The sequence below is a fragment of the Erinaceus europaeus genome, chromosome X (assembly GCF_950295315.1).
Source record: "Erinaceus europaeus chromosome X, mEriEur2.1, whole genome shotgun sequence".
In the NCBI taxonomy this organism is placed as follows: Eukaryota; Metazoa; Chordata; class Mammalia; order Eulipotyphla; family Erinaceidae; genus Erinaceus; species Erinaceus europaeus.
Genome location: NC_080185.1, coordinates 98,764,656 through 98,787,939, shown reverse-complemented (window position 1 = coordinate 98,787,939; position 23,284 = coordinate 98,764,656). Strand labels below are relative to the sequence as shown.

At 43.5% G+C, this 23,284-nt stretch overlaps 1 protein-coding gene across 1 annotated transcript in view; it reads left to right on the top strand.

Annotated features, from left to right (window-relative positions):
- Positions 1-23,284, top strand: part of TSPAN7 (tetraspanin 7) — a 316,558-nt gene that overhangs the window by 277,556 nt on the left and 15,718 nt on the right. The window contains exons 2-4 of the mRNA XM_060182631.1: positions 17,988-18,059; positions 19,136-19,231; positions 20,678-20,833. Coding sequence (XP_060038614.1) covers positions 17,991-18,059; positions 19,136-19,231; positions 20,678-20,833 — 321 coding nt within the window. The 5' untranslated portion in view covers positions 17,988-17,990. The remainder of the gene's footprint in view (positions 1-17,987; positions 18,060-19,135; positions 19,232-20,677; positions 20,834-23,284) is intronic.

The window sequence follows — 23,284 nt, the reverse complement described above, 5'->3', positions numbered from 1 at the left end:
ACCTTGTTCCATCTTTCCTGCACACTGACACTAGAAACCACCTAAAAGTTGGGGGGTGGGTGAAGTCTATGGAAATTGGTTCCCTTATAGCACACACTTAGGAAGTGCTTTGTGTTAGGGAACTCGGACTTTCTTTCTCTCTTTGTCCTTTTTTTCTTTTATTTATTAGTGTGGTGGTGGTGGGATTCTTTTTTTTTTTTTTAATTGGTCATTGTTGGGGCTTCACCACTTCTGACTGACTTTTTAAATAGAAAAAGACTACACAGAGAGAGAAAGGTAAAGACGCCATAGCTCTGAAGCTTCCTCCAGTGCAGCGAGGAGTCGGGCTCTAAGCTGATGGCATACATGGTGAGGCGAGTGCACTATCTTTCCATTACTTCCTGCCTTTGGAGAGGTGAGGGACTGGGCCATCTTGGGCAAAGACCATCTCAAGCCTAGGAACTGCTGACTTTTTCTGTGGTCCACGGAGAATCACAATGGTCATGGAAATCACCACTGAACTGATCAGAGATGAATTCGTCTCTGGACTCTCGCAGACTAGTTGGTGACTTTGAGCAAGTTGATGTGCCTTTTCTAAACTTTGCTTTTTCAGTTTGTTTGTTTGTTTGTTTTATCTGTGAAACCGAGATTGAGAATCAATATGCCAAAGCATTCAAAGAGTACCATCACCATGGTTACTGCTCAATGAGTATCAGCTTAGCACAAACATGCTTCCAGTTAACTGTGGTTGTGAAGGTCACATCCCCCTTCTGGGTTGGGGCTGCCTTAGCCAAGGACACTGCCCATCACTTTGGGTTCAAGCTGCTTTGAAAATCTAATCCCACACCTTCAAAGTGGATTTTCTTATTTCTTCTGGTCATGGTCTCTTGTTCCTTTTCTCAGACACAAACCCAGAGAGCAGCTTTGTGTCTGCCATTCAAGCCAGTGAGCACTCCTGGCTCTTCCCTGCATGTGTGTCAGGATACTTATCTCCTGTCCTGGTTTCTAACATATCAAGGCTGAGCTGAGCCTGTTTCTGTTTCTATAGATTTGCCTGCTTAAAAACAGAGAAATAGGGGGTCGGGCAGTAGCGCAGTGGGTTAAGTGCATATGGTGAGAAGTGCAAGGACTGGCGTAAGGATCCTGGTTCGAGCCCCCGGCTCCCCACCTGCAGGGGGGTCTCTTCACAAGCAGTGAAGCAGGTCTGCAGGCGTCTATCTTTCTCTCCCCCCCTCTGTCTTTCCTCCTCTCTCGATTTCTTTCTGTCCTATCCAACAACAATGGCATCAGTTACAACAACAATAATAACCACAACAACGATAAAACAACCAGGGCAACAAAAAGGGAAAAAAATAGCCTCCAGGAGCAATGAATTCGAGCCCCAGAAATAACCCTGGAGGAAACAAAAAAGCAGAGAAATAATGCATAATGGTCTTAAATAAGAATGATCTTGCCTCCAGGTTTTAGTCTTGGAATTGTGGTGAGCAGATTCTCAGGGTCATTTCAGGGGCAAATCTGGAGAGATAGCACTGGCCCCTGAGCCTTTCTTATAGAAGCGTTAGGAGCAGAGGATTGACTCAAAAGAACCTTCTTCAGGGCAGGCTTCTTAAGAGGATGTAAAACAGGAAAAAGTAGTTAGGGCCATGACTTTGAGTACCTAGTCTGCCACTTAGTGGTAATGGCCTCAGGCAAATTTCTCAGGGTTTTTAAGAGGACTGAGCTACATTAAAGCACTTAGCATTGTGCCCAGAACATAGTAAACACCCTCAGCTCCTCCCAGGTTGTACACTTTTGAGATCTCATGGACACATTAGAGCTTTGAAATCCATTTCCATTAGTGGGGATGGATTAGTCCAAGACTTTTTTGTGTTTTCTCATTTAGTCCCCCTTGTGGCTAAAAGTAGGCATTTCTGCATCCCTGTGCTGGATTAAGTATATTGGTCAACGAACAGGTTTTTGTCTGAGGGGGCTCGTAGCTACATGGCCTTTATAATAGAGTCAAGGACCCTGTTGACTTCCTTACTGAGGTGATAATAGATCTCATGACCTCCAGAACTCACACCGGCCTGCCTATCCTGGCCTTCAGTTGCTTAAAAAATATTTACTGGTGGTCCGGGAGGTGGCGCAAGTAGATAAAGCATCGAACTCTCAAGCATGAGGTCCTGAGTTCAATCACCAGCAGCACATGTACCAGAGTGATGTCTGGCTCTTTCTCTCTCCTCTTATGCTTCTCATTAATACATAAATTAATTAATTATATATATATATTTACTGAACATCTGCTCACTAAATACATATATTTACATAGCACCTGCTATGTATGAGCAGGTATTTGTCTTCAACAAAACAGGCAAATATCCCTGCCCTTGTGGAACTTATATTCATTTTCAAAGATAGACTAAGCAAGAAAAATTAGATAGTGTTGAAAGTTAATGGGGGCCAGGTGGTGGCACACCTGGTTAAGTGCACACACTACAATGTGCAGAGACCTGGGTTCAAGTCCCTGGTCCTCACCTGTAGGGGGAAAGCTTCACAAGTGGAGCTGAGGGCCAAGTGGTGGCACATCTGATTGAGCACACATGTTGCCATGCACGAGGACCAAGGTTCAAGCCCCCAGTCCCCACCCACAGGAGAAAGCTTTGCGAGTGGTGAGGCAGTGCTGCAAGTCTCTCTCTCTCTCCCTCTCCCCCTCTCAATTTGTATCTGTCTCTACACAATAATAAGTAAATAAAAATTTTAAGAAGGTAATGAGTAATTACTATCTAGATTATAGATTACCCAAGCTTATTCTTTCCCTTCCTTTTTTTCCCCCTCATATTCTTTTGAGTGTTTATAACTGCAAGAATAAAGGAATATAGTAATTTTTTTCAGAAAGTTAGTATTAAAAGGTGACATATGTAGTGGAGAAAAATAAGGCAGGAGGGAATAAGGAATGTGGAAGAAACCTTGGTGGTGAGTGCAGAAAGTTGTATACACACACAAGCTCTGGGAGACTACTGAAATCTTTTTATTTTATTTTTTATTTCTTTACTGGGTGGTTCACGTTCTACAGTTGAAAGTAAATACAGTAGTTTGTACATTTATGATATTTCTCAGTTTTCCACATAATAATATAACCCCCACTAGGTCCTCTGCCATCATGTTCCACACTCCTGAAATCTTAAAATACTGTAAATCAGTGTAAAATCAATTGAGAAAAATAAAACAGTAGCATAAGAGAGGAATGCTGGCGAGCAAGACTCTAGCTTTCAGTGGGGTTGTGAGGGAAGGCTCACTGAGGGACAAGACTTGAAGAAAGAGATGTCTAGGGTCCAGGCAGAGAGAAGAGCAAGTGCAAAGGCCCTGCCTGGGGCAGGGCAGGCCAGGAGTGTTGGGGGCAGCGAGGAGGTCTGTGAAACTGGAGCAGAGTCAGCGAGGGTAGAGCTACAGGTGATTACCTCAGAGGAACCAGGCGGTGCTACGGGCCAGGGAGGGCCTGCAGACCACGATGAGTAAACTGACTTTCTCTGAGAGCTGGAACATGTGGGAGCATTTTAAGCTAAAGTGTGGCATTAGTGGATTTAGTAGATTAGTGGATTAGTAGAAGCAGCACCCTGACTGTCACATTGAAAGCAGACCAGGGGGGCAAGGCTAGAGGGGTGCCCTGGCCCAGGTCACAGCAGTACAATAGCAGAGTCATCTTTATGCTTTTCTGAAAAATTACTGTGGTTTTCTTTATATGCATTACCTTAAAATTAATTTTCCCCTGCAACGCTCTGTCAATATTAGACATCTACATTTTCCCTGTGTGGCTCACTTGGTGACAGCATCACATACTTGTACAGTGTGAATATTTGCATATTGAAAAGAAAATTAATTAAACTACTAACAGAAGCGAAGGTTTTATTTTCCTCTTCAATCATCTCAGGAGAAAGGATCACAGAAATGAAAATGTCTCACTGTTTGTGTAAGAATCTTTTTCCTTTTTTATTTTTTGTGGAGCTGGTGTGTCTTGTGCATGTGTGATTTCAATGCTCTGGGCTGCCTTTTCACTCAGAGGGAGTTAAAGAGAAGGAGAGACACCATGAGTTTCCTCTGGTACCATAGCACCTTCCGTATGGTGTTGGGACTCGAACCTTGGCTGCATGCTTGGCAAAGCAGGATAGCCTCTTGGAGCTATCCTGTCCCAAGAGCCTCGTTATTGAATGTTATATGTGTGTGCTTCCTCCTGCAGATCTATTTTACTCATTTATTAGTACATCATCTTCTGGCATTATATTCGGTCAACTCCACTATCTTTTAAGTAAAAAAAAATAATAATCTTTATTTATTATTGGATAGAGACATCTAGAAATCAAGGAGTACGGGGGAGATAGAGAAGGAGAGAGATACCTGCAGCACTGCCTCACCACTCGCAAAGCTTTCCCCTTGTGGGTGAGGACTGGGGGCTTGAACATGTGTGCTCAACCAGATGCGCCACCACCTGGCCCCCAGCTCCACTGTCACCTCTTGAGAGTCATGTTTTGTCCCAAGCTTCCATTCATTCCCTACCTCCTTTAGAGCACAGACCCTCCAGGAGTTCTACACCGTCTGAGCCCTAGCCCCTTCCTGTTTACACATGCTTGTATACGGGATGTGTATGTAGGACTGTGGCTTTGTTTTTAGTATTATGAAGACAGTAAGTCTACACAGAATCCATGCCGAGAAAATTCTCCTCTTTGAAAGTAATGGAACTCCAAGAGAGCTGACTCCATTCAAGAACATAATCACAGGAGAAATGCGTGCTGCTTGGTTGCACATTGCCGTTTGGATTCGAATTTAAAAATTGAGACTCTCTGTCAGACAGTGATTCTGCTTAAATGTGTATTAAGACAGAATGTCTGAATAACTTGTTGTCTCAGGAAAGGATGTGGGTGAGGCTTTGGTGGATCCAGAGGAGGAAAAGGGCCTTATTTCTTCCCACACAGCTTTTCAGATCTTGATAGACACACAGTTAACAATACGGCACAGAGGGGAAGTGTAGTCAGCAGAAGCTTTCTGTCAATACACATTAATAAGATGGCTATAGCCCTGGCTTATAAATCCATGCTGACAAATGGTGTTCTTTTTAAATCATTTTTCCTTTTAATGTGGAATGTGCTCTAGCTTTTAACAGTGCTGGTCCAGCCCTAGGTTACCTGAGGGATAAAAGCAAGGGAAGAGGTTTCTCCTGGAATACTGCCTACTTGGGACACTAGGCTGTTGTCGCTCCTGACAGTTACCTGCCTTCGTGTATGTTAGTGGGTCAACAGATTTTAAAGATGAGTGGCGTCAGCTTGGATGTTTGATGGAGGAGGTGTGGCCTGGTCCGGGGGAGGGGGTTCCTAAAACAATCCATTTCCATGACAGCTGGCCCTTATTTCTAAGTACACAAATCTCCTCCTAAGTGGCTTTGTTGGCCCCAGTCCCTAACAGGTGTCTATTTACCTGTGTGTTGTCTATTTCTATATCTGGGTCATCGGTGAAACCAGAGGTCTAAGCTTCGTGCGGACAATCTTACCCTCCACTTTGCTTCTTCCTTTCTCTCGTTTGTGGACACTGAATTAAGAAACTTCCTGCAGTGTAAATCAAAAACCCAAGTCTTGTTTTTAAACATTTTTGAGGAGAATGCAATAGTACTTATAAGTAAATAAATAGCCACGCCAAGGCAGGGAGATAGCACAATGGTCTGCAGCACATAGGACATGTTGAGAGAGGCTCCAGGTTTGACCCCTAGCACCACGAATAGAGTGGTGCTCTGGTCAAAAAAAAAAAAGAAAGAAAGAAAAAGCATGTCAAGAGATTTAGAATTTGCTGTCCTTCAAATTTCTCCCAATGGGCTGGGTGGTGGTGTATCCAGTTGAGTGCACATGTTACCAGGCATAAGGACCCGGGTTCAAGTTTCTGCTCCCTACCTGCAAGGGGGAAGCTTCATGAAGTGAAGCAGTACTGCAAGTCTATCTCTTTCTCCCTCTCTATCTCCCCCTTGCCTCTCAATTTCTCTCTGTCCTAGCAAATAAAATGAATACATTTTTTAAAATTTTCTCCTAAATATGATGGGACATTTCTCATGTGCTTATATGTCTAGAGGGAAGGTTTTGTTTTATTTTGTTTTGTTTTGGGTTTTTGTTTTGTTTATTTTATTTATTTGTTTATTTTGCTTTAGGGCCTTTATTTGGGGTTTTATTTTATAAAAGAGAGAGAACAGTCAAAGTCCTGAAACTCTTAGAGCAGGACAAAGGAAATGAGGAACCAGTCCCAGGATGTCTAACCTTTATTTCCAGTGCTATATATGGAGTTCCTAATAACATGTTTGGGAATATCCTTTGACCCTGTTTGTTGAATAATCAAATCAAGTGTAAGATAGAACTGTTTAGGCCTCATTTGAAGCATAAAAGGCTATCTTAATAATGGGGTCTTTACCATTACTATAGTTACTCCATAACCCTGATTTTCTAGGTCTTTTTCAAATGTCTTTTTTAAAATATATATTCTTATTAGTGTATTACAAGATTATAATATAATAGGGATATTGGTCCTGAAATGAGTGCAGCTTAGAATGTTCCCAGCTCAGACTGTGGACTACAAGCTAAGACCGACAGGGACTCGGGGGTTATACAGGCTCCTGTGCTAAATATGAATATACGTGGGCCCTGGGTCAGATCAATAGGATAAACAGTTAATTGTATTTATATATGTTCTTCAAGCTTGGGAGCTACGCTTTGCCCTAATCCAGCTTTCTAGTTTGGGTTTGTTTGTTTGTTTTTAGTATTTATTATTCCCTTTTGTTGCCCTTGTTTTTTTATTGTCATAGTTATTATTATTGATGTCGTTGCCATTGGATAGGACAGAGAGAAATAGAGAGAGAAGGGGAAGACAGAGATGGGGAGAGAAAGAGAGACACCTGCAGACCTGCTTGACCAATTGTGAAGCGACTCCCCTACAGGTGGGAAGCTGGGGGCTCGAACCGGGATCCTTACACCGGTCCTTGCACTTTGCGCCACCTGCGCTTAACCCACTGCGCTACCATCCGACTCCCCAGCTTTCTAGTTCTAGTCTCAACTCTGACACTGGAACCGGCTTCCTAGATAGTATTTTTAGCCCACCTTCATGTTGCTCAGGCAAAACTCACTAAAGTCATGGACCCCCTAGGAACACACCTAAAATAGACTTGCTAGTTTCTTACCACCCTAAAATCCATATTCTCACCTGCTTTATTACTACTTTATGGCTCCTGTTTATTAAATATTTTATCCTGCCTCATAATTTCTGCCTTTTGGACACCAAGTTGCAAATGCTACTGATTCCATCCTGAACTCCATGGGCAGATGACCTCACCAATGTGTCCCGAAGCCTCACCTCTCCAGAGCCCTACCCCGTTAAGGAAAGATAGAAGCAGCTGGGGGTATGGGTCGACCTGCCAACATCTATGTCCAGCAGAGAAGCAGTTATAGAGACCAGAACTCCTACCTTCTACATCCCCAAAAGAATTTTCCATCCTCTCAGAGGGGGAGAAATGTTAGGGTAAGATGACTAGAAAGTTCTGAAACCCAATTCCATCAGGACCCAAAGAGAGAAGAGGGAAAAATAAAAGACATTCAGAAGCAGTAATAGGTGTGGGTGTGACTTGAAAAGGAAGGGAAGGCAGGACCATAGGGAAAAATGGACACACACACACACACACACACACACACACACACACACACACACACACACAGAAATGATAGTTAACCCATATCTGTGATCTTGGGAGAACCACTGTAGTTTCCAGTGGAGGGAATGGGGACACAGAACCCTGGTGGTGGGAACGGAGTAGAATTGTACCCCTGTTATTTAGCAATTTTGTAAGTCACTAATAAAATCAATAAAATTAAATGAAAGATAACAAGGGGTATAATTCCACACCACTCCCACCACCAAAGTTCTGTGCCTCTGCCCCCCTTTGATGGTAACCACCTTAGTTCTCCCAAAGTCATGGATTCAGATTGAATCTACATATATATTTTTCTTTTTTAAAGTTCATGTGTTTCAATTCTCTGTAGTCCACTTATGAGTGAAACCATCCCAGTTGTCTTTTCCATCCTTACTTACAAAGCATAGTCATTGTTAGACCTATCCATTTAATCCCAAAGGACACATTAAAATCTTTTTAAATTGCTGAATAGTAGCATATACTCCATTGAGTATTATATCCAATCCATGACTTTTTTCTTTTCTATTTATAAGACTCAAATAAGTGATTTTTATTCCATTGCTAAAGGAGTCCTTCACCCAATTCTATCTAATCATTCCTCATAGGGCCCCCACCACCACCAATAGTTTAAACTTCTAATCAGGAAAATAAAAAGGCATGCAGCACACCAGAGAAGCACCTGGGCCATTTGAGCAAAGATGGCACACCCATGTAGAAGCTGGTGCCCATTTTTATCTGCTTCTAAGTGAATAAAATTCACTACCTTCATTTCTTTTCTAAGTCACTCCTATACTTGTTACAACTCCCAAGTGTCCTTCCTTTTTCCTCTTCCCTCTCAGATAAGGAAAACAGTGCCTAACTTCCTCGGGGCGGGGGGGGGGGGTCTCTAAATTCTCTTCCCTCTTAGTGATGGTATAAAAACAAAGGTTCCTGTTCACAAAAATTCCAGGTCCCAATGGAACTGAAGTTCAGAGCCCTCTGGTCCTTTTCCCCTAAACTTCCCCCCCCCCTGGAAGTATGGACCAAAATCATTTTAGGGGTGCAGAAAAAAAGGAGTTCTGGCTTCTATAATTGCTACTCCACTGGATGTGGATGTTGGCCAGTCGATCCATACCCCCAGCCTATTCAGACCCTGCTTTTAGCTCAGAAAATACTGCCATCATATTGTTCCACTTCCATCACTTCCTGAGCTTCTGGAACATTAGCAACTGCTCACTCTCCAGCTGGGCACCTGCTCAGTCATCCTCCAGCTCAGCTCCACTGTCCAGGCTGAGTCCAGAGCCCTGCCAGCACAGGCCCTCCCTTGTAAATGTTGCTGGGCATCCTGGTCTTGACCCTTCTGAAGACCAAAGACATGAAACTAGTTAGTCTGGAGGGGCTCCTGGAAAATGTCACCAGGGCCAGTCCTGTCATTTTCCAGATGAACTAAGGCACAGATCTGTCACATGACCAGCACAAGCTGGTGGCTGCATCTGGAAGACATCTGGAAGAAGGAACCGTTGTTGGCTGGGTGTAAAGTTTTCTTGGAGTCATTTCTTATGAAATGATCAACTGTTTCACTACACAAGTGAAGAGATTGTGGTGACTACAGCCAGAGCTGGAATCTTGACTTTTCACAGGGCCTATTCAACCCCCTTTTCTTATTTTCAAAAGCATTTGTGATCTGTTAGATAATCTGCACTTCAGGCACTGGTGCTCTGGTCACTGATAAAATTCAGATAGAGGAGACTGTAGAGAGCTCACAGGGTAGGATGCATACCTTGCTATGTGTATGGCCCGGGTCAATCCCAGACATAACATTGGACTGCCATGGGCACAGGGCAAGTTCAGGTGCTGTCACATACCTCCCTCTTTCTATCTTTGCCTCTCTGCTTGAGTGAAACACTCATTTGTTTTGTTCTGTGGAACTTTAGTTGTTTGCTTGTAGTGTTTCTTCCCCCCTCCTTCAAGTGCCTGGCAGTTTCTTAAGATACTCACTCCAAGTCTGCTGCCACTTCCACTGACAGATGTGGCTTCCACTCACCTCAGGGCCTACTGCAGCCTAAGCTTTTTCTCCCTTGGCTACTAAGTCTCTTCTTCCTTTTCCTTGGCATGTTATTTCCCCAGGTTACTGTGCCTGCTCACAGAGGCCTTTTCATCACTTTCGATAGTTCTTTAGAAGTTTAGGGGGTCTAGAAGGTGGATGGCTAACATGAAATTTCTTTTGACATCTTTTTTTTTTTTATTTTCCTTTTTTTGTTGTTGTTGCCCTTGTTTTTATCGTTGTTGTGATTATTGTTATTTATGTTGCTGTTGCCAGATAGAACAGAGAAATGGAGAAAGGAGGGGAAGACAGAGATGGAGAGCAGGATAGATACCTGCAGACCTGCTTCACCACTTGTGAAGCGACACCCCCCCCTTTCAGGTGGGGAGCCAGGGGCTCAAACCGGGAACCTTACACAGGTCCTCGAGTTTCACGCCATGTGTGTTTAACCTGCTGCGCTACAGCCTGACCCCCTCTTTTGAGCTCTTAAGTCTATCGTCGCTATCTCTTTCATTCATTCAGCAGGCACACAGAGATTGACGGTGTGCTTTGAGCAATGAAATGCTTCAAAAACTGTCCTTCATACCTAATTTTCACTGAATACCCTAGTGGGTGGAGGCTGTTTCTTAAATTGCGGTGCTGGTGAGTGAAAAACACTTTACTTTTCCATTTGGAGGAGTATGGTGAGAGGCCGGTCAAGGGCAGTACTTTCTCTAGCAGCCACCAGATGTCAGCAAAGGACTTGGAATCTTTGGCTGGATCTGCATTCTTTGTTTTCTTAACTATAAGACTGTTGCCACTGGAACCTCTCAAAAGCAACCCACTTGCACTGGGCCACCACCCCCCAAACACTTTCACCTCAAGATCTTAACACATTAATTTGCTTTTGCCTTAGGAGAACAACATTTGCTCCTTGATTTTTTTTTTTTTCCTGATTTAAAGCATCTAATTGTTTCACGGTGATTTACAAATAGACTATCTGAGCGGTGGTCAGGGATTAGTACCATGCTCTTGGTATTTCTCCCGATCCCTCCCCCCACATAGATGGAGTCTGGTTTTACCTGATGTGGGGAATGGTGCAAGGTATGCTCTTTTTGCAAAGCAACAAATCTGATGGTAGAATTTGATGGCTGCAAGTGGCAGAAGGGACTTTCAGAGTGTAATGGAGGCAGACCTAGGCAACTTCATGGACCCCAACCATTTGGCTTATGGTGTAAAATGAATTTGGTGGCATTCATTACAGACACTAAGGAACACTGTGTTGATGAACGGGGGAAACTTGATAGTGTTTCTCCTCTTGCCTCCTGGTGTGAATGGGCAGGTTGGACAAGGAACTGAGGTGTTTGGTGGGGGACCTTGCTTCATAGGATAGGGCAGAACTGGCGGGGTTCCCAGGTACTCTTAGAGGACTGTCAGCTTAAAGGACTTACTGAGCTACTGGTAAGTTGGAAGAGAGGCCACTTTGGGGAGAGAGAGAGAGAGTTAGCAGCAAAGTAGCTGGGAGTGTGTCCTAGAGGGCATGCATAGCAAAGCATGACTAGCTGTCCCGTGTCTAGCTCCTCGGGTCAGGGCCTGATTGATGCAACCTTCCAGAGTTTGGACATGTGTGGGGATTTCCTTTGGACAGGTCAGCAGGATTTGACAAATCGCATTACAACTAATTCCAGGAACTACTGAGAGAGTCTTCTGGGGTTTTTGTTTGTTTTGTTTTTCTGAATAAAGTATTGTAAGAAAAGACAGTGCATCAACAGGGATTTGAAAGACTTAAAATTGTCCTGCTTGCTCTGGTGTAGAGATTTTTGTGATGATAGTCCAAGAAAAGAACCTTGTTCCTGAGGCCATCATATAAAATGCCCTTAGGGGAGTCGGGTGGTAGCACAGTGGGTTAAGCGCAGATGGTGCCAAGTGCAAGGACCGGCGTAAGGATCCTGGTTTGAGCCCCCGGCTCCCCACCTGCAGGGGAGTCGCTACACAGGCGGTGAAGCAGGTCTGCAGGTGTCTATCTTTCTCTCCTCCTCTCTGTCTTCCCCTCCTCTCTCCATTTCTCTCTGTCCTATCCAACAACGATGACATCAATAACAACAACAATAGTAACTGCAACAATAAAAAACAACAAGGGCAACAAAAGGGAATAAATAAATAAATATTTTTAAAAGACTTAAAAAAAATAAATAAAATGACCCTAGAACATACTATCTGTACACATTGCTACTGCAGAGCATGGCTGGCATCGTTGCAGGGGTTCTGCCCAGCTCAGAATCCAGTGCCTGCTCTCAGACAAGACCTGAGAAGTTCCTCAGGCCTGCCTTAGGATGTTAACCACACTTAGGAGAGATTATTTGAGAAAATAGTCTGAATTAAGATGTTTTGCCCCAAAATTAGATGCTGTAGTGTGGATAATGCCATCTTCATGTGCTTAATAATTATTTTACTTAGGTAGTTCCACTTAAAAACTGTTGATTATAGGCATGAAGTTGAAGTAATTATTTTGGTGGTTAATTGTATTGAATTATCTGTAATTTTGCCATTTTATAATACTTTGTAGTGGCTGAAAAAAATGTACATATATAGACCTAGTGACTCTGTGCCTGCACTTTGTGAAGTAGGGAGAACAGGTAAGCAGGGTTCAGAGAGCAATCTGGGTCAGAAGCTGGTCTGACCAGATTAAATATATTGGCAACATAGACAGCCTAACTCCTTACATAAAATTATATTACTTGGAGTAGATAATACATTTCAAAATAATGTCTACACTTATTTCTCCATGATAGCAGAGGTAGTATTTTTTAAAAAGTTCTGAATATACATTTGATGGAATCTACAACACAATAAAGAAAACTCACATTTAAAAAAAAACATTTTAAAGAAAATGTTTTAATTTGGAAAGAATATTTGCAAAATAAAGAAAGCATTGTGGTTTGGGTCCAGTCACTCTAATAAATGTGTATGGGATCTCGTAAGGGAAGGATCTAATTGTCTTTGACAAAAAATTGACAAAATCACTATCTTTGTCATTGATGATTTTAGCTACTAGTCTCCCATGTGCCCCCCTGCTTCAAGGAATCCTCACAAGTATCATTGTGTTCTTTGAAACTGGAATCCTCAGATTCAGACATGTTGCTCTGGTTTAACTCTCACCCCCTCAGCAGTGGTTTCAGACTCGCTTCTCCCCCACTCTTTGCAGATCACTGGCGTGATCCTGTTGGCTGTTGGAGTCTGGGGCAAACTCACTCTGGGCACCTATATCTCCCTTATTGCGGAGAACTCTACAAATGCTCCCTATGTGCTCATTGGAACTGGCACCACCATCGTCGTCTTTGGTCTGTTTGGATGCTTTGCTACATGCCGTGGTAGCCCATGGATGCTGAAACTGGTGAGTAACACCATGCTGCGTTTTCAGTAACGTTTAGTGCAAAGATACTCAAGAAAATGAGGTACAAGACCTTGACATTTATCAACTCTAATTTTGCTCTCGATGCTGACCTAATCACTGGAAGGGGAAGACAACCCCAAACACAGCCTGGCATAAAAAATCTAGTCCCTCTAGAGAGATGACAAAGCAGTGGCCAGTGGTTCCAGTGGGCCATTAATAACCTCATGCCAAGATGCCCCATTATAGTTTTGAGCTGTCTTAGAAACTTCTTGAAGCATGTGGTGTGCAGCTTTGGTAGGCAAGGCCAGGTCCCAAACACCAGCAGCTATTCAGCTCCAAGTTTCTTTTTTCCTTTTTTTTTTTTTTTTTTTTTACATTTTATTATCATTATCTTTATTTATTGGATAGACACAGCCAGAAATCGAGAGGGAGGGAGACCAGAGAGACACCTAAAACACTGCTTCACCACTCATGAAGCTTTACTTCTGCAGGTGGAGACTGGGGGCTCAAACCTGGGTCCTTGAGCATTATAATGTGTGCTTAACCAGGTGTGCCACCACCTGACCCCTCCAAGTTTCCATTTGAGAAAATCATTCTGCCTCCTTGATCTTAAGCATGGTTGGACTAATGATCATGCTTGTCTCTAAACCTGCACTGCCTGACTCAGTGGTATGGGAGGTAAGTTAAGCCCAAGCTTTCAGTCAGCGGAAGGTTGATTCAATGCCAAGTATTGGCTACCAGGACCAGTTTCAGGGCCTTTACTCTAATAAGACAGACACACCAGTGATGTTTCCCAAAGGGTAAGTGACTAGTTGCTTCATTTCTTATCCAGGGTCCATATTCTTCATTAGTAAAAGTCAATGTTAAAGGATTTTATTTAAAAAAAAAATCCTTTCTACCAAGGGAGCATTTACTTTTAAAGGATTTGAGATATCTCCTTCTGTGAAATGGAGAACAGAGATTTTATCAGTGCTTTCTTTGATTAAACCTAACTTGTAGGAGCATTTCCTACCATCTAGTGACAGATAGGGGTGTTAGATGGAGTTTCTCCAAAGAAGCTGCCTCTCAAACTGGATGTGGTTGATCTCCTTCTTGGCAGCTGATTTTGATCATTTCCTCCCCTGGAGACCTTGTGGGAAACTGATGACTTGGCCTCCACTGATTCTTCTGGGCTGATGGAAAAGCCAATGTGAGGCCACACTGAAGAACTTCTGCTTTGGTCACTTTGGGTGTTTGTGTTAGCAAGCTGAATCTACCTTCTAGTATTTTTTTTACAACCAGTAGGTAGGGGTTCTCTTGGTCTAGTGCCGTGGTCCTTAACTCTGGATACATGCCTAAACCACCTGGGAAGCTTTCTAAAACATGTCTGCCAGGGATCCACTTCTGAACAACTGAACCAGAAGGTATGATGGTCAGACCATCTAGAAGCTCTCTGGGGGTTTCTGTTGGCTAACCGGTGCTGAGAATCTCTTGTTTAGTACAATAAGTAGCAAGGAGAGGACTAAGGTGTAGAGAATTCAGAGGTAAACTAAAGGAAGACCACTGAAAGAAAGTCTGTCCAAAGAAGAGGGGAGGGGAACCTGTCACAGAGCCTGACTGATTCTGACACTAGCTGGCTTAAGTCCTTAGTGGCAAGAACATAACCTCTGGAAGTTGGGTGGTAGTGCAGCGGGTTAAGCGCATGTGGCGCAAAGTGCAAGGACCGGCGTAAGGATCCCGGTTTGAGCGCCTGGCTCCCCACCTGCCAGGGAGTCGCTTTGCAAGCAGTGAAGCAGGTCTGCAGGTGTCTGTCTTTCTCTCCCCCTCTCTGTCTTCCCCTCCTCTCTCCATTTCTCTCTGTCCTATCTAACAATGACGACATCAACGACAACAACAACAATAATAACTACAACAATAAAAAAGGGCAAAAAAAGGGAAAATAAAAAAATAAAGAAAGAACATAACCTCTTTGGGCCTTTGTCCCTATTTGCGAAAGGATAGTACTGATCTAAGTCAGCTAGGCTTCTTTCCAGTACAAATGCTGGAGGGCATGGGGAAGGGAATGCTTTCACAAAGTCAGATACCAGACTTTCATATACATTGGCTCTAATTTTAGTCCAGATATTCACCTAAACCACCTTTCAAGAAGCATTGAATTTGCTTGTTGACCAGTGTTGACACAGCTGAGTATAATTTGATACGTAGATGGTGTGGAGACAATGGAACAGGTATCCCTGACTCTTCTGAATGTGACTTCACACATTTTCTCCTCCTGCAATTGCAAACTCACTAGAGGAAACACAAAGGTGAACCTTTTGAAGGAGTAGAGACCTTTGTTCATGTTTGATTTGTTGTTTAGCATTTTAGCAATGATCATTTGGCTCCTTTCCCCTGCTAGATGTTGGACTGGGTGTCCACTATGTTTTATTTATTTTGCAGCACTACTGTGAAGTTTTCATATTCTATGAGAAAGACTTGGAGGTTACATAGCTTGCTCAGGTTCACACAGTGTGTGGAGAGCTGAGGCTAGAGCCCATGTACGTCTCTTCCCAAAGGCAAGGCTGTTTCTCCTACAGTATATTTTTTTGGAGAAAGTTTGAAGCCTGCTACCTGAATGCTGTGGCAACTCTTCCCAATAGGCTTTTGGCTAAAATCTTGTGCCTATTTTCTGGAAACTCCTAGAAGCAGGGAACTTCCCAAAGAAAGGGAATTGCTGATCTGGTCAACAAGAGTGGGAGTCACTGATTAACTCTTGATCTAGAATTCTACTGTCCTCGGTTAGTGTCACTAATTACAAAGCAACTGAAAGTGACTTTTCCTACTTTATGGCAGCCCAGATGCCTGCCTTGTTTCCAAGAGTTAGTTTGTGGCCTTTTACCCACCACCCTTCAAACTGTTACTTTCCCATAGTTCCTGGCAAGGGCCTGGTGTGAAACCCTCCCTCAAATACGCGCGCGCGCGCGTGTGTGTGTGTGTGTGTGTGTGTGTGTGTTGAAAGAGAGAAAGAGAGAGAGAAATGTGCATGGGATATTTTGCTTCTAATTGTGCATTTGAGGTTTTAGTGGCTGAATTTTAATAGCATCTGTAGACTTTTGTTAATATTTTGAACTAAACTGGCATTGAAAGCAAACATTGTCTCTTTTTAATATCTGTGCTGTAAGCTGAGAAAAATAATTTATGATCCCTTGCACATATGTATACTTTACAAGACACATGCACACTTTACAAGTCACTAATATGGCCATGTGCAGTCTATCCACATTCCACGGCATCATCTAGGGCCATTGCAAACATTCAGGACTGTTGTGTTTCATTCAGAGATGAGAAGAAGCCGGTTGTAAGACATATACCTTATGGGGAAGGCATCAATTCTCTTTCCTTTTATCTGCTTTTCAAAGTCACAGAAATGGAAACACTTAATGCCTCGTAAGAACCATGTAAGATTCCTGAACTTAGGGACACGCATGCACACACCCCCACAACATTCACTTGAAAAGTACCAGAAGCAGGAAATGGGTGAGACACACGAACATGCAAACGTCAGCCATAAGTATAACCTGTTTGCTTTGTTAAAGGTTACTGACTTTTTGCAGCACAAGAGGAGTCAGCAGCCCACTGGTGGCTGTTGTGGGCACCACAGTCATGGCTGAACACCAATTTGAGAGAAGGTAACAGCTATACACATGCTGGCCTCTCTCAACCAGGATGGGGAGGGATACATACCATTCCAGAGGCAGACTAGTTTTGATGAAGCCGTTGCATATGCTATGCACCAAGGGCAGCTAGAGAGGTTTGCCCTTTGCTCAAATGAAGAGAAGCAGCAGATTCCCACCTGCCGTGTTCACACACAGTAAAGGCTGGCCGATATATATATCGGTTGTCATATCTCCTGAAAATAGACCTAACAGCGGTGAGTAGAGGTTCCAGGTAGACAGTACGGCCAAGGGAAGGGAAGTCTTGCCATGCATTGGAACCCTTTGCTGTCAGAATAAGCCATAAGGGATGAGAGAGTGGAAGAAGTGGGCTTACAGATGCCAGGTGACGATGTGAAGAAGGTATCTCCCAGGGAAGGCAAAACTGTCCTGTGGCTTTCAGAGGACTTCCTAGCTCAGGGATTCTGATGCTGAAAGTAGCAGATTATCTTAGTTGTGATGGACCCGGCCCAATTTCACCTAGTTGAGCCACACTGACAGACATGATGCTGGTCTGGAGATGAACGTTCTGATTTGGAGTTAGAATACAGGGTTTGCATGCACCACCATATGCCAGAATCAGGTGGGTCTCTGATGTGTCTCTCCCCCTGACACACACCCACACATACATCTGATGTTGTGAAAACAAATTATGAGGGCTGGCTCACCTGGCTAGTGTGCCTGTTTTGTCATGAGAGCATCCCAGATTTGAGTACGAACTCCACTGCACTGGGGGGGGGGGGGACTTAAAGTGTGGCGGTGTCTTTCCCTCCTCTGTGTGTCTCTGTCTAAAGAAGTTGGCCCAACGCAACAAAGCCTTGAATATGACAAATAAGACAGAATGAATAAATCTTAAATAAACAGACTATATTATTTCTGTATTGAAGCTCATGTTTACGATGAATCTGGGGGGGATGTCTATTTTCCATTTTTATTGGATTGGACAGAGAGAAATTGAGAGGGAGAGAGAAAGATACCTGCTTCACTGCCTGTGAAGTGACTCCCCTGCAGGTGGGGAGTCGGGGGCTCGAACCTGGATCCTTGTGTGGGTCCTTGCGCTTCATGCTACTTCCTCTGAACCCAGTGCGCCACTGTCCAGCCCCCGAAAAAACAGTCTTTTCAGACTTTTCTAAACTGGAGAATATGAGGATTGGTGGAATTCCTCCAAACAGGAAGTCACCTGCCCTGACAAAGCACTTTTCTGAATCCTGATACATCTGACTCTGACCTTGTCTGCTTGGTTTTCAGTATGCCATGTTTCTGTCCCTGGTGTTTCTGGCTGAACTTGTAGCTGGCATTTCAGGGTTTGTGTTCCGTCATGAGGTGAGTATATATACCACATGAATTTAAAGGTCTTGAGAAAAAGTTTTGAAACCTCTTGTTTCAAGGGTGTATATAATAGGCTAACATGCCTCTCTCGCTAGTTAACCCAAGGTCAAATGTGCCCGCAGAGAAGGAGGAGGACCCTCACCAAGCATTTATTATTGAGAAAAGCTCACTAAACTGTTTTGGCCTCAAACTATTAAGGCTGATAAGTGAAAATTGGCTTTGCCCCACTCCTGTATGGTAGAATAGGGATCGGTTTCAGACAAAACATCACTCCGGCTATGCGCGCCCCCATGGCTTGCCTTTTAACTTCTGAGTCAAGACAGAAATAATTATAGAAAGAAAGATGGAGGCCAGAGAGATAGCACACCAGGTAGGGTGCATGCATCGCCATGCCCCAGGCCCAAGTTTGAACCATGGCACCACATGTAAGCGCCATAGTGGAAACTGAGGAAGCACTAGTCTTGTGTCTCTCCTCCTCTCTGTATCTCTATATGAATTAAAAAGTTGTTCCAGGAATCATCCTGGAAATGCAAAAAATGAAATTAAAAAGATGGGCACTAGTCAATTAGAAGAAAATCACCGGGAGTTGGGCGGTAGCGCAGCAGGTTAAGCGCATGTGGTGCAAAGCCCAAGGACCACTGTAAGGACCCCGGTTCGAGTCCCCGGCTCGACAACTGCAGGGGAGTCGCTTCACAAGCGGTGAAGCAGGTCTGCAGGTGTCTTATCTTTCTCTCCCCCTCTCTGTCTTCCCCTCCTCTCTCCATTTCTCTCTGTCCTATCCAACAACGAAGACAGACAACAATAATAACTACAACAATAAAAAAGGGCAACAAAAAGGGAATAAATAAATAAAAAGAAAAAAAATCACCAAGAAAACCAAGGCATGAGGTTCAATATACAACCTCCTCAGAAACTGACTAGCCACACCAGGTGGTCCTTGAATAGGCAAGCTTCTTTAGGATTGAGAGGAGGGATATTTTTTCTTACATTCCCAAGTTACTAACCCCTTGGTGAATTTTCTGAGTTCTTTTGTTTTGGACTGGAACCACATCCCTCCTTATCTCCCACAGATCAAGGACACCTTCCTGAGGACTTACACAGAAGCCATGCAGAATTACAAGGGCAATGATGAGAGGAGCCGGGCGGTGGATCACGTGCAACGCAGTGTAAGTTTCAGGAAAGGAGATGGGCTGGCAACAGCCTGTAAGATCTGGACTTAGGGGAGTTGGGCGGTAGTGCAGTGGGTTAAGCACACTTGGCACAAAGCACAAGGACCGGTGGGAAGATTCCGGTTCAAGCCCCCAGCTCCCCACCTGCAGGGGAATTGCTTCACAGGCGGTGAAGCAGGTTTGCATGTATCTCTTTCTCTCTCCCTCTGTCTTCCCTTCCTCTCCATTTCTCTCTGCCCTATCTAACAACGATGACATCAACAACAATAATAAAAAACAATAAGGGCAACAAAAGGGAAAAATAAATATTAAAAAAAAATTTTTAATTTCAAATCTATAATTCAATTTTATATCAACTCAGACTTTCAGACTTACCGAAAACTTGTAAGACTTTTGCAAGGAGCTATCTGCCTTTTATCTGAACTCCTGAATTATTTATCATTTGGGTCCATTTGCTTTAATATTCACCGTGCCAGCGGTAGGCTAATCTTGTCTGTAAATGGTTAAATAATAATGATTAGGCTTTGAAAGCTATGTCGTCTCTGCCACAACTACTCAGCCTCAGTGTTGTAAATTGAAAGAAGGCACAGGGAAGTCGGGCTGTAGCGCAGCGGGTTAAGCGCAGGTGGCGCAAAGCACAAGGACCGGCATAAGGATGCCGGTTCGAACCCCGGCTCCCCACCTGCAGGGGAGTCGCTTCACAAGCGGTGAAGCAGGTCTGCAGGTGTCTATCTTTCTCTCCTCCTTTCTGTCTTCCCCTCCTCTCTCCATTTCTCTCTGTCCTATCCAACAACGACAACAGCAATAATAACTATAACAATAAAACAACAAGGGCAACAAAAGGGAATAAATAAATAAAATAAATATTGAAAAATAAAAGAAAGAAAGAAGGCACAGACATCATGTCAACCAACAACCGTGGCTGTGTCCCAATAAGACTGTATTTACAAGGCCAGGCCACTGGTGGGCCATGCTTTACCAGTTCCTTCTTCCCCTATTTGCATTTCCTCCCAAGACCCTTTGTTTATTTACTAGTATAGATCCTGCAAAGACCTTTTTAAAACCGTATTTGCCCCAGCTCCTCCATTGACAATCCTGACTGTATTGGTTTCTACTTCTGAATCTTTAATAGCACCCAACTCACATAATTGATTCTGAAACTTAGCCAGGCCAGAGAAGCCCTGTCTTATTTGCAGAGGTGGCGAGGAGGCCAACATGACATATAGTCAGTCAGGGGCTCACTTCCTTCTTTGAGTTCTCATGAGCTTTCAACTGAATAAAAACTTTAGTGGAACCTCAGTTCGTCTTCACTCACCAAAGATGTGCCTATTGATTTAGGTGCTTGTTCCCTGTTTCTCTTCTAAAAGTTGCAGGGTGGAAGCAAGGAGACTGTACTGTGTCGGATGTGCCACACTTTGATTCTTTTCCTCTTCCTGTTACCAGCTGAGCTGCTGTGGTGTGCAGAACTACACCAACTGGAGCACCAGCCCCTACTTCCTGGAGCATGGCATCCCCCCGAGCTGCTGCATGAATGACACAGATTGTAATCCCCAGGACCTGCACAATCTGACTGTGGCCGCCACCAAAGTTAACCAGAAGGTACTGGCTTCTCAACCCTGCTGGACTCACAGTCAGTGTTGGAGGGGGCTTTCTTAGTTTGTCTTTGTGAAATTGTGACAAATAGGTTAGAAATGGGAGTCAAAGGTCTCATTCTGTGATCCCTTAAGACCTGGGAGAAACTGGTGACTCAGCTCCCTCACTAAAGCTCTACCAGGAGCGACTTAGGAAGGTTTAGGAGTGCTTCCTGTTAACCCTGATGATGGTGTGGAACAGGGAATGCTGGGTAGCTTCTTCCTGGGTCTTTTTTTTTTCTGCTTAACACATACTTGGAAACATGAAATTATCTCAGTGGGGTGCCACTCCTTAGCAGGAAGGAGGGGGGGTTGATAGGCAGCATCTGCTTCTGCTAATAGAGTGGGCTTTATTTTCAGGAGTTCATTGTCATAGAAAAAGCAATCAACAATGCAACTATGTCAGCATCCTGACACTGAAGAAATTAGGAATAGCACTGACAATAAAACAACATGTGGAAGTCGATGTATAATGGAAATGAGGGAAATGAAAATTCAGTAGTTCTAGGGCCCAAGCAAACACATTATTGTGTTAAAGGACCCAGGTTCAAGCCCCTGGTCTCCACTTGCAGGGAGTAAGCTTCACCAGAACAGTAAAGCAATGCTGCAGGTGTCTTTCTTTCTCCCCCTCTCTGTCTCGCCCTTCCCTTTCAATTTATCTCTGTCCTATCAAATTAAAAATAAAAGAAGAAAGAAAGAAAAGAAGAAAGAAAAAAATGGCCACCAGGAGCAGTGGGTTCTTCTTGCAGGTACCTAGCCTAGTGATAACCCTAGTGGTAATTACAAAAAAAAAAAAAAAAAAAGAAGAGGAATTTCAGTAATTCTACTTTGTGGAATATGAAGCTATCATGTGACTATGTGTGAATGCTGTTTACATCTTTAACAGTTTATAGAAATTCCAGACAAAAAATATTTTGGTAAAATAGAGAGAGGGAAAAAATAACAATTATTGATTTTGCCTATGGTTATGTGGCCATTGAGCAAAGTTTCCTCCCTCCCTCCCTCCCTCCCTCCCTTCCCCCTTCCCTCTTCCTTCCTTTCCACTAAATTAAAACTAAAATTCTGTTCTTAGAAGGTCTTGACTGCCTTGTGATCTGGACCAATGACTAACTGACATAGAGAAGATAGCCTTTTTTAAATTTGTATTTATAAAAAGAAAACACTGACAAAAAACATAGGATAAGAGGAGTACAACTCCACACAGTTCCCACCACCAGAACTCCGTATCCCATCCCCTCCCCTGATAGCTTTCCCATTCTCTATCCCTCTGGGAGCATGGACCCAGGCTCATTATGGTTTGCAGAAGGTGGAAGGTCTGGCTTCTGTAATTGCTTCCCCGCTGAACATGGGCTTTGGCAGGTCAATCCATTCTATCAAGATTCAAATGTTAAAGATGACTTCTGTATTTTCCCTTTTGTTGCCCTTGGTTTTTATTGTTGTAATTATTATTGTTGTTGTTATTAATGTCATCGTTGTTAGATAAGACAGAGAAATGGAGAAAGGAGGGGAGAGAAAGAGAGACACCTGCAGACCTGTTTCACCACCTGTGAAGCTACTCCCCTGCAGGTGGGGAGCTGGGGGCTCGAATGGGGATTCTTATGCCGGTCCTTGCACTTTGTGTCACGAGCTTAACCTGCTGCACTAACATCCGACTCTTATATTCCATGTTTCAAATGTTGGTATTTGTAGCACACACGCTGCAAGACATCATTGCCATTTTAGAAGGGGCTCTGTTGTTACTCTGGACTTAGTCCTTTGCTATCGGTATGACAAGGTTAGATGTTCAATACTGACATTTTCTTGTGGTACCTAAGAGGCTATCTCTTTCTACTGAAGTTTTTTTAGGAACTCAGCAAGGGTCCCCTTCACCCCTCAGAAGTAAGGTGACTTGTGACTTCTTCAGGAACCTCCCCACTGAGCACCCATGTCACATCTAACACAGGGTGGATGTTCTGATTTAGAAAAGACAAGAAATGTTTTATGGGAGTGAGATACTGGCTTAACAGAGCCTTCAGGATATCATTTGCAGAAGTATCAACCATCTACCTTGGATAAAAGTCTCTTTTTTTCTTAAATACAGACATCCTTTTCTTTAGTAAGCGTTGAGAGTCTACAAGCTAGTTAGTAGCAGGGGAACTAGAGTCAAACTCCAGTTTAAATTCTGACTCTGCCACTTGTGAGTTGTGTGATCTTAATCAAGTTATTTAACCTTTCTCGGTCTTGTTTTCTCATCTATAAATTTGAGATAACAATAGTTCCCTCTCTTTTCAGGTAGAAGAGGAGACAGAGAGAAAGAGAAAGAGCAATACTGAAGCTTTCTTCAGTGTGGTAGTGGCGGTGGGGGGGTGCAGTCTTGAACCTGAGACATACACATGGAATACAGCCCACTATCCAAGTGAGCCATTTTGCCCGCCCAAGA